This window comes from Odocoileus virginianus, chromosome 28 (assembly GCF_023699985.2).
Source record: "Odocoileus virginianus isolate 20LAN1187 ecotype Illinois chromosome 28, Ovbor_1.2, whole genome shotgun sequence".
Lineage (NCBI taxonomy): Eukaryota > Metazoa > Chordata > Mammalia > Artiodactyla > Cervidae > Odocoileus > Odocoileus virginianus.
This window is the reverse complement of record NC_069701.1, coordinates 38,315,991-38,327,083: the sequence shown is the minus strand read 5'-3', so window position 1 is coordinate 38,327,083 and position 11,093 is coordinate 38,315,991. Positions and strand designations below refer to the sequence as shown.

General features: G+C 52.3%; 1 protein-coding gene across 1 annotated transcript; it reads right to left on the bottom strand.

Annotated features, from left to right (window-relative positions):
• Positions 1–3,393: 3,393 nt before the first annotated feature.
• NPAS4 (neuronal PAS domain protein 4) lies at positions 3,394–9,020 on the bottom strand. Its single transcript, XM_020906438.2, has 8 exons — positions 8,688–9,020; positions 7,824–7,975; positions 7,541–7,643; positions 7,156–7,429; positions 6,862–6,971; positions 6,377–6,512; positions 4,844–6,261; positions 3,394–4,146 (listed from the first exon to the last, which is right to left on the bottom strand). The coding sequence occupies exons 1-8, from the start codon at positions 8,860–8,862 to the stop codon at positions 4,118–4,120; spliced, it is 2,397 nt and encodes a 798-aa protein (XP_020762097.2). The 5' UTR covers positions 8,863–9,020; the 3' UTR covers positions 3,394–4,117.
• Positions 9,021–11,093: the final 2,073 nt, after the last annotated feature.

The following is an 11,093-nucleotide window of genomic DNA, read 5'->3' as shown; positions in this document are numbered from 1 at the left end:
AGCAGATCCTTCTTCGTCCAGCAGGTGGAGCCATTGGCTCTTCTGGGCTTGGTGGCTGGGCTCTCATATTCTGAATGCTGAGATGCCTTCAGATCAAAACACACTCTACTATCACCTATCACCTACCGCCACAACGCCGAACACCAGAGAGGTGTTTCTCTATTCTCACTTATTTTTAATTTTTATAATGTTCCTTTATTTAGTTTCGCCTTTTAAAGAAGCTTTAACTTTCAGAATAGATTCGGATGTACAGATACATAAAAATACTAGTAGAGTTTCCATATACTCCATATCTATTATTTCCTGTGTTATTAACATTGTACACTTATGTGGTACATTTGCCACAGTTAATGATTAAACATCAATACATTATTATTTACTAAAGTCCACACTTTATTCAGGTTTCCTTAGTTTTTTTTTTTTTAATTTTTTGGCCATGCCATTCAACACATGGGACCTTAGTTACCTGATCAGGGATCAAACCCATGTCCCCTGCATGGGAAGCACGGGGTCTTAGCCACTGGACTGCCAGGGAAGTCCCTTAGTTTTTAACCTATGTCCTTTTTGCTGTTCCAAGATCCTATCTAGAATACATTGTATTTTGTCATCGTGTTTCCTTAGGCTCCTGTTGACTTTTGCAACTTCTCAAACATCCCTCAATTTTGGTGATCATCAGGGAGGTTTATAGGGCTTTGTCAGTTGATGAACAATTTTATTAGAAAATGAGCAATTTTCCCAGCCTTTTGAGGTATAATAGATGTATAACAGTGTATAAGTGTAAGTTATACAAAATAATGATTTGATTATGTATGCATATTGCAAAATGAAAAGTTGGCTTAAAACTCAACATTCAAAAAACTACCATCATGGCATCTGGTCCCATTATTTCATGGCAAATAGATGGGGAAATAATGGAAACAGTGAGAAACTTTATTTTGGGGGGCTCCAAAATCACTGCAGATGGTGACTGCAGCCATGAAATCAAAAGACACTTGCTCTTGGAAGAAAAACTGTGATCAACCTAGACAGCATAAGAAAAAGCAGAGACATTACTTTACCAACAAAGGTCCATCAAGTCAAAGCTGTGGTTTTTCCAGTGGTCATGTATGGATGTGTGAGTTGCACCATAAAGAAAGCTGAGCGCCGAAGAATTGATGCTTTAGAACTGTGGTGTTGCAGAAGACTCTTGAGAGTCCCTTGGACTGCGAGGAGATCCAATCAGTCCATCCTAAAGGAAATCAGTCCCAAATATTCATTCTAAGGACTGATGTTGAAGCTGAAACTCCAATACTTTGGCCACCTAATGCGAAGAACTGACTCACTGGAAAAGACCCTGATGCTGGGAAAGATTGAAGGCAGGAGGAGAAGTAGATGACAGAGGATAAGATGGTTGGATGGCATCACCGACTCAATGGACATGAGTTTGAGCAAGCTCCAGGAGTTGGTGATGGACAGGGAAGCCTAGCATGCTGCAGGCTAGGATTGCAAAGTCTGACACGACTGAGCGATTAAACTGAACTGAACTAATTGTGAAATGATTGCCACAAGAAGTTTAGCTAACATACCAGAAAGGTTTTTAGATGGAACTCCAGTATATGTCTTGAGTTTATGATCACTTAAGATTCCAAGGTGAAATATACAACTCCCGGGCCTCTGCAGAACTTAGGAACAAAATTTTGTGGGAGAAATTGCCTACTTCCTACCCAAATCCTTGGGCTGATCTTCAGAAGTGGTCCTCTAGATAAAATATGTCTAATGTGTCTGCCATGTGTCTGACCCTATACTTGGTCAGGTGTGGAGCAGGCGCAGAGTCCTCTTGGGGCTCACAGGAGTGAGTTTTTTTTTCACCTTTGGGCCATGGTGCCTGGCATGTGGGGTCTTAGTTCCCCAACCAGAGATTGAACTTGTGCCCCTTGCAGTGGAAGCACAGAGTCTTAACCACTGGACCACCAGGGAAGTCCCTGTAGGCCAGTTCTTTTAAGTTGGAGAACAGATGCACAGGAAAGTTAAGGGCAAGACTGCACAGTCCTGCATCACCCAAGGAGGTGTTCAAGGTGGAAAAAAAGTCATAGGTCCCTGGAATGTCTTCCTTCCCATAGGACCTCTGAAGCACATGGCCTTAGAGCTGGAGGGTTTGGAGTAAGAGGAGGTTTGCAGAATTCTCAATGTTGAGCTCTCAACTCCTGGAATCCAGCTTCTGTATTTTGCTGGATTGGGGTGGGGGCCTTCCCCACTTTGAGAAAGTAACTTGTGAGCCTTTGCAGTCACCATTGACTTCTAACTCACTTTAATAACTTAGTTCTTTTTGTGATCCCCACCTTATAGGCGGTCCCATCTTTGGGAGGTCAGGGATGTTTCCTTCAACTCCATTTCACCTGCAAAGAAGCTGAGGCTCAGATCACACTTGGTGAATAGTTGGTGGAGGTGGGATTTGAATCCAGGTCTTTCTGTCTCCTAATTTTCATTCCTGCCCCCACCATACTCTGTGGTTGTTGACCCTCAAGCTTGGATGAAGACAGTGTTTTTGGAAACCTCTCCTCTTGACTAAGTTATATTCTGCTCAGAAGTTTGGGGTCTGCTCGAGCTCCCAGACCTGGAGGGGAAGAGGCCCCTGCTCCCACCTAAGCCTGCCCTTCTCAGGGAATCTGGGATGCATGATTTGAGATGATGATTCACGGGCTCTGGGGGCAGAGGGGACGGGCCAGGGCTTGGACACAGATGATGTGGGGATGTCGCCCACCTATGCCTCTCACTACCTGTGGGGGCAAATCCCCTTTTACCTCTCATCCTCAATTTCTCCATCAATGAAATGGTGCTTATACACCTGTCCACAGGCTTTATTGTAATGAATAAGTGATGTAAAAGTGTCCGCTGAAAGCCGCATGCAGGGATAACAGAAGTGGTTATAATCTCCAATGAGAAGATTTGGGGACTTAAATCCAGGGAACTTGCTTGCCTGTAGGGCCAGGCTGAAGAAAGAAACTCATGTCCTGAAACGTCACACTCATGTTCAGGAAAATGCCAAGCTGAATCCCCTAACCACCCCAGGCCTTTCTGCCCCCTCCCACACTGGGAGAACTACAAGCCTGGAGCAGAGACAAGACTCCAATACCCTCTAGCACTGGACACCAAAGTATCTTGAAGCTAAGTTATAGCATTTGTTTCAGCTCCCAGCTCTTAGCACAGGGTGGACCACACATAGAATGCTTAGGTGTTGCATGAATGAATGAGTGAATGAGTAAATGAATGAATGAGTACAGGAGTGAACAAAGAAATGCCAGGGCTGTCAGCGCATCTAAAGTTTCCCGCCTGACCCCCAGGCTCCTATGGGGGCCTCTCAAACTTCTTGAATCCCCACTCTACCCTTTTCACAGAAGAGCGCGACACCAGGGGTACCGAAAAGGCAAACTGGACTTTATTATAAAGTTGGCTACACAGTCACCGCAGCACCACGAGTGGCCACCTGGGCAGGCCCAGGCAGCCGGGCGGCCGGGTGAGTCCCGCACCAGGTACACGCGCTCGCGCAAGCACACGTGTGACGCGGCAGGTCTGCCTTCCTCCATCGGAAAGGAACGTAGCGTCTCTTCGCGCCCCCCACCCCAGGCGCGGGGCGCAAAAGTCACAAGAAGGGCCGCCAGGGCGGCAGAGTCCATCGGAATTGAAATCCCGTTACTGGTGTGTAGAGAATTCTACGTGGGTGTCAAGAGCCCCTCAGGGCACAGGCTGGCCCGGGTGGGCACTGCCTTTCCCCCACCAAGACCCAGGGGTGACTTGGCCCCCAGGAGTGGAGAACTGGCCCAGGCCCATGGGGCAGTGCGGGGCGGGGGAAGTGAGACTCCCCCATTCTCCGCTTGAAATCCCATTCAAGGAAACTCACTACGAGTGAATACAGATTGAAATGGAAACTGGGATCGTTTGACGTCTCTAAATTTTAAAAAGAAGCTCCCCTCCCTTGTCCTCCCACCTCCCCCCCCCCCCAAATCCTGCAGGGCCTGGGGAATCAGATCTATCCCCCTCTGGCCCCCAGAATCCCCCCAACAATCCCGGGGGGGTGGAGAACGGCTCCACGTCTTGATGACAATATGCCATACTTGACGACGTTAAGTCACAGACTTATTCAAAACGTTGGTTCCCCTCCACTTCCATCTGCAGAGAGAGAGAGAGAGAGAGACATACTGTCAGTTAGGCTTATCAGGAGAGATAGGCTGAGGGTGTGATGTACCATTGGCACATGGGGTGGGCTTCAAATGCGCTGGTCCAATGACTGATCCACCAGAGGATCAGCAGATAAAGGAGCAGTTTGGATGAATGGAGTGAAGCTATGGCTTTAGAAAGGATGGAGACATAGCAAGGACTCTCTCCTGGGGCCAAGGGCTGAGTCCCATTGTCTTTCTCAAACTCCTGTCAAGTCTCGCTCTGTATTCCCTTTAGGGGACAAAGAATACTGGCACAGAGCTCTAATCCTTTGTCCGTCAATTTGTTGTGTAACCCTAAGCAAATTTCTTTAACTCTGGGACCTTGATTATCTTCATTTGTAAAATGGATTGGGATAGCAGACCTAGGTCCCTCATAGAGTTAGGAAGCACAAACTATTATTCAAGATTCTTTTGTATTTTATCCCACACCTTAACCTCTGCCCTCAAGGCCTACTTATCCAGAACTTCCATATTATTTTCCATTAGTACTTGCTCTACACAGCAAGTGACATTATCCTAACAACTAGAATAATAAATATCTCACTAATAAAACAGGTACAGAGAGGGGAATTTACTTGTTTAGTTCCACCCAGCACATTGTTGGCAAGACAGGAACTTGAGTTCTTGAACATTTTGGCTGGACTCACCTTTATGGAAGCTGTCTTGAACTTGGCTCTGGAGTTGATGCAACTCATCAGTAAACCCATCGTAGGGGAATGCTGAGACACCTGTCTCAAAGGCGGTTTCATATGTGGCCAGGTCCTCCAGGAAGCTGCGGTCTTCTGGGGACAGGTTGTTGCAAGGCGATGGGGCCCCTCTTGGGACCGCTGCCTCGGGATCCTCAGACTCCCATTCCCCATTGGGGTCTGGGGTAGAGAGATCCATGAAGATGTCTTCCACGGGCGTCTCTTCCAGGAACAGATCAGGGTCAGCCAGGAAATCCAGATCCTGGCATTTCCAGGGTTTCAGTTCCAGGCTGAGCACAGGGGGACCAGCCCCCGACAGGGAAAGGTTAGAGTCCAGGGGCTCCAGCCCTCCGAGTGGTTCCAGCCCACCCGTGCCAGCCTCAGCTGAGAAGGGTCGGTCCACGCCCTGAGCCAGCTGGCTGATCTGCTGAATGAGACGGTCTATCTCGCTCTGCTCCTTCTCAGAATAGTGGAAAAAACTCTGCTTGACTGGCGAGGCCTCAGGTGTAAGCAGGCCTTCGGGCACCAGGGGGACATCCACAGAGAGGGGACCCCGGAGCTGGGCTAGGGCCAAGAGTGTGCAATCCCCATTACCAGGGCTGCTAGGACTTGGGGGCAACTTCTCATAGAGAAAACTGCATCCCTCCTGGGCGAAGTAAGTCTTGCTGGAATTGGGGCTCAGCTGTTCTGGGAAAGTTTGCCTGGGGCTGTTCAGGTGTGCTTGGAATGATGTGCTGGGAGAAGTTAGCTGCTCCTGGGCAGGGCTGCTCAGAGGCTCTGGGAAGGTGGCAGTGCTGGGAAGCAGCTGGTCTGGGAAGGTGGAGGTGCAAGGATCTTCATAGCTTCTGGCTGAGGTTTCAGTCAGTTGTCCTTGCAGTGGGCTAGTCAGTGGATCTGGGAAAGTTGCACTGTTGGGCGTCAATTGATCAGAGAAGGTCACGGTGCTTGGAGTCAGCTGTTCTTGTAGAGAGCTGGATGGAGCGGGCATGTGGGTCTGGAAGGGCTCGTGGAGGCTGAAGAGAAAGGCACAGCCTCCTGGCTGGTGGGGCGTGTAGGGTGGAGTGCACACAAGGTCCTTGCTCAGGTCTGCTTGAAGAGAAGGCTGAGGACCTGATGGGAATGTCAGGTAACTGAAGCCAAGGTCTTTGGGCGGTCGGGGAAGCTCTTCTGATGTTGAGACAGCACCTAGCTCAGGAGCACTGGGGAAATTGGTGTTTCTGGGAGGCCCCATGGTGAAGAGTGGATTAGGGCTGGAGCACTGCTCCTGGGAGAGAATGTTCTCCGGGAATGAGGACAACATGGTCGGGGTGCCCAGGACATAGGCTGCCTGGGTTTCTTCAGAGTTCAACTGCTGGCGGAGGCTCCAGGCTTCCATGTCACTGGAGAGGAAAGAAGGGGCAGCTGGTAAGGGTTTGGTGTCCATTCCCAGAATTCTCTGACTTGTATCTCTTCCTCCACCTCGGCTGCCTCCCAGGCCCCTGCCTTGCAGCTCACCTGATTGGGTAGTTATTGGCGGTAATGGGGCCCTCTGGACCTTCTGAATATAAAAGGCAGTAAATCCATGCCCAGCCTCCAGGCTTAGCCAGCAGTCTCACCACCATCTCTGCCTGAATATCTCCGCTCTCAGCCACTGAGGGGAAAGAAGAGATGCAGAGTTAGAATAGCCATCAGACAGCACCACCCAAACTCCCCACTTGCTGACTGATCTCTCCACTGAACTGGGGTACCCATAACACCCTCTTTTCTGACCACCCTCACCTGTGTCATTCAACTCCCCATTTTGATGTCACCACTCGGAGTCCCCTAGTTCTGATTCTATTTTCACCTTGACTCTTTATCCTAGAGCTCACCCTATGGCATTCAAAACTGTGAGCTTCTGATATCTCCCCAACTTCAGTTTTGGTCACAGCCCTTCTTGGTCAGGTTTCCCATGCCCTTCCCCACTCCCTGTCTTTTCCTCAGCCTCTCTGGACACTCACACAAGCGGTAGTGTTGCGCAGAAGCGTGGCCCAGGTCCTCAGGGTGTAGCAGTCCATACCATGATTTACAGAGCAGCTCACTGCGCTCAAAGCCCAGGTAGATTAGGACACTGGGAAGGTGAAAAGGATGAGATCAGCTTTCTGTTTTCCCTGCTTGATGCCCAGGCATCTCCCTCCCCCACCCCCAGGTCTTCTACACCCTTAGATTTCATTCTCCCTGCCCCTGACTCCAGAAGCTAGGGTCCCCTCATTCTGACCTGATTTTCTTCTGGGGTCTGAATTCTCTGGGCTTACCTCTCTGAGATATCCAGAAGGGCCAGGTCTTTAGCATGACGACTCTGGAACATGGCCAGGAAGAGTGAGGCTGGGCCAGGACCAGGGCCAGGGCCAGGGCCAGGGCGGGGTCTTGTCTCCAGTGGGGCGCAGAAAGCTGTGAACACAGGATTTCCTGCCCAGTAGGCCCCAGGTGGGTGAGCGTGGAATCGACCTCGAATAAGCACCAGTTTGTTGCCTGCACTCTGGCGCCTGAGGGACTTGGAGGTGTTGAAGCGACAGCGGAAGAGGCGATCTGGGTGAGTAAAAAGAAAAACTAGTGAGAGGGTGAATGACTGAGAGACAAAAATGGGAAGGAGCATGGCAGCAGGATGGATATTGAATTGAGAAAGAAGGGTGTTCTCACCAGTATCCAGGGCAGAGGGCAGGGCGAGTTGCTGGCGCACCGTTAGGTGGTCAGCTGGATCAATGATGTCGTAGATACTGTCACCCTGGGCAACCAGGTCCACCTGGAGAAAAGTAAAGGAGAGATGACCGTTAGTGAAGGCAACAAAAGCTGATCTTTGGCACAGAGCATCTTGTAGGGTATAACTCCCCCTTTCCAGTAATTCTCAGGCTCTCAGAAGGGGAAAACTCATCGTGTCCCCATCTGCACTGCAGTCCAAGCTAAAAGGATTCTCAGCACTCACCATGGAGTGGCCCAGATGCTCGCTCACACTCTCAGACAGATATAGCAGCTTCCCCTCTGCTGTGAACACAAGCAGAAATCCAGGTAGTGCTGCCACTATGTCTTCAAGTTCTTGAGCTGAGAGAAGCCCTGTGGAGCCCGCCAGAGGAGTGCCTGCAGAGTGAGAAGATGGAGTGAATCAGGAGTAAGACTGGGAAGCAAAACAGAAGTGAGAGACTTTTAGATCGAGTTTCTCATGGACCTGTTTCTGCACACACCTGTTGACCGACTGCCCACAGCTCTTGCCCGGGGAACCTGTTGCTGGATCTCTCCAACTAGCGAGCCCTTCGACTTCTAAGTCGGGGCAGAGGGTTTGGCGGGTCTGTGTTTCAGGACCACGGACAGCGCTCTGGTGCCACCCGATCATTCAGCACCGCGGACAGCGCCTTGCAACCCGGCGGTGCTGTCAGCACCACGGACAGCGCTTCAGCGGCTGCAGATGAGCCCTTCCACGCTAGCGAACAGCGGCTGTGCTTCCCCAGGCTTTGGCTGCTCTGTCCCTGCAACTTCCCAAGCTCCCCTCCCTTGGCTCCCGGAGCGCTTCCGCGCCGGTGAGGACTGGGACCATTCTGTCCTGGCTCTCCTGCTCCCGTAAGTCTGGCTCTAGGGACACTATCCAGGCTCTCTAACATTTATTCAGTACTAAGGTGAGGTTTGGACAGAACTCAGGAGGCAAAGTAGCAAGTCCTGAGTTCTCCAAGTTCCTTCTCACCCTCAGCTCGCAGACACGCTTCCCTAGCCCCGCGGCAGTCCCCGCTGAGTCCCAGTCCTCAGCTTCCCTCTCCCTGAAGCTTCCCAGCTCGAGTCTCAGCCCCGGTTTGCTCACCTCCAGCGAAGAAGACGCCCTTGCGAGTGTAGATGCAGGCAAGACTCATAATGTGCAGGTAGGACAGCCGGACCTTGTCCGCTTCGGCCAGCGGCAGCAGCTCCTTGAGGTTCCGGATCTCAGCGTTGATCTGGTCGCGGCGCGCCTTGGAGGCGCCCTTGGTGGAGCGGTACATGACTAGCGGCTGCGGAGCTCCAGCTCGGGCGCTCCGAACACCTGCGTTTCTGTCCCGACGCACCGGTGCCTTCCTCCTCCTTGCTTTCCCGTCTCTCGCTCAGGCTCTTTCTCTCTCTGTCTCTCCTCTCCTGGGCTCCGCTCGGTTGCGCTGCCCCTTTCGCCTGCCTGGTTCCGCCTTATATAGCTCCCGTCAGGCGTGGGGGGCTCGCTTTAGAGAAAGGGGGGGCGGGAGGCTGGGCTAAGCAAGCTGCAGCGGGAGCGGCTGGCTGAGGCAGGGGGGAGCGCGCTCCTCCTCCCTCCCAGGCTTCCGACGTCATCCCGTGACGTAGAGCGAGAGCGGGAGGGGTGCCGGGGCGGGGGGAGGAGGGGGGAAACGGAGGGTGCAGAGGGGGGCCACGGCTGGCAGCAGCTCAGCCCAAAGGCAGGGCTGCTGTAGAAAGGCCTGAAAGGGGTGCAGGGACCCAGGTGTCCGAGCGGATTCTGCTGAAGGGCCAGGGCCAGAGTTGAGGCTGTCTGAAGCCCCTGGCAAGAGAGTCTGAAGAGGGCGGGGGGGCGGGGAGGGAGTGTGCTGGTCAGACAACGATTTTTCTAAGGAGGTAAGGGAATGGAGAAGAGCTGAGCGGTACGCGAATTCCCCCTCCTATTTGCCAAGGGTCGAGTTCGTCTGGGGCAGTGGTGGGGGCGGGGAAGGATCTTTCTTGGCCTCTGTAGGATAGGCCACAGCCAGGGTTTCTCTCTAGGGATGACTCAGTCTGGGATTCCCTTAGTCACTTTCAAAGAGCAAATCTCCTCCCCCTCCTTTCCAAACCCGAGGCTTGGTGATTTCGCACGGGGGTGGGGCGGGTCTCATAGGGGTCTAAGTCTCTAGGATGGATGCGGAAAGGGTCCCGAGGTCCTGAGGGGTAGGAACCAGCTGAATTTGGCCTTGGTTCTATTTTCCCACAGTCAAGAATAGGAACACCTACACCAACGCAGCAGCCTGCAGTGACTCTCCGTTTCTCTGTCAACTAATTAACCTCAACCACTGATGGGAGAAACTGAGGCAGGGTCCCTGCCTGGTGAGGACCTGGGTTTATCCCTTCCCCCACTGCCAGCCCCCAGAGCCAGCGGCTCCCCTCTCCCCGCCCGGATTGCAATCCCCAGTCTCCCCGCGGGCCGGGGGCGGGGGCGGGACCGGGGGAATCCCAGCTCCATATTAGGACAGGAATCCTCCGGCGGCAGCCGCGGCGGCGGCGGCGGGCGGGGCCTGACTGCCTCCGCACGGCTCCCGAGGGCTCCCCCCTGCCTTCAGCTGGGAGGATGGGGAAGCAGCAGAGACGCGAGGGGACCGTGCCAGACCCTCTGCGCGATCCATGCACATACCAGAGACCCCTTTACTCGGGCAGGCTGTCCACGTTCCTCTCCAACCCCTGCTCAGTCATCGGCGGTAGGATAACTCGCTGTCTCTCCTTCAACTCTCCATATCCTAACCCCTCGTTCCCAGATAGTTTCTTATCTCACTGCCTGCTTGGTGGTCTATCTTAGCTTTATGTGCCCTCTACTCCTCAAACGTTCCCCTTCTGCTCTCTCCAGTCTCTCTTCTTTGTCAACTTTGTCTCCCGCATCATGTTGCTTTTGCCCTATCTCCCTCTTTTCAGCACTCATGGGGTTTGAAGGGTGCCTTTGTTTCCCCCAATCAAAGGAAAAGGAAATGAGCTATGGGACGTTTTATCTGAAATTGAATTCTGTGGGATAGGAGTGTATGTGAAATCACTTGAGGGGCTGGGGATGTGGCCACTTAAAATTTGGGGGGGGGGGATTGGCCTGATTATAGAAAGTCCCAGAGGAAGTATGGGATAAATTTTGACACCGAGTGGTCTTCACTCTTCATGGAAAAGGGTGGTGGCATAAGAGGTAGAGTGGGGGGAGGCCCAGGTGAGAAGAAGGCTGTCATAGAAGCAGGCCTCTGGGGCCCCCATCCTGACCTCTGTGCCTTTTGGCAGAGGTGGGGCTATCCACATCAACCATCCGCACAAATGAGATGGAGGGAAGGGGTATGACTGTCTGTCTGCCTGCTACTATCTCTAACCCTGTTTATCCAGGAGACAGAAAAAAGCTTCCTTCAGAAAGCATGTCTCTTCCACTTTCATCTCTGTCTGACCCCTGACGTACCACACACCCCTCGATCAAGCTTCTATTTGGACAAGCCCTTAAAGATCTCCTGAAGTAGGAAATGGCAACCCATTCAGT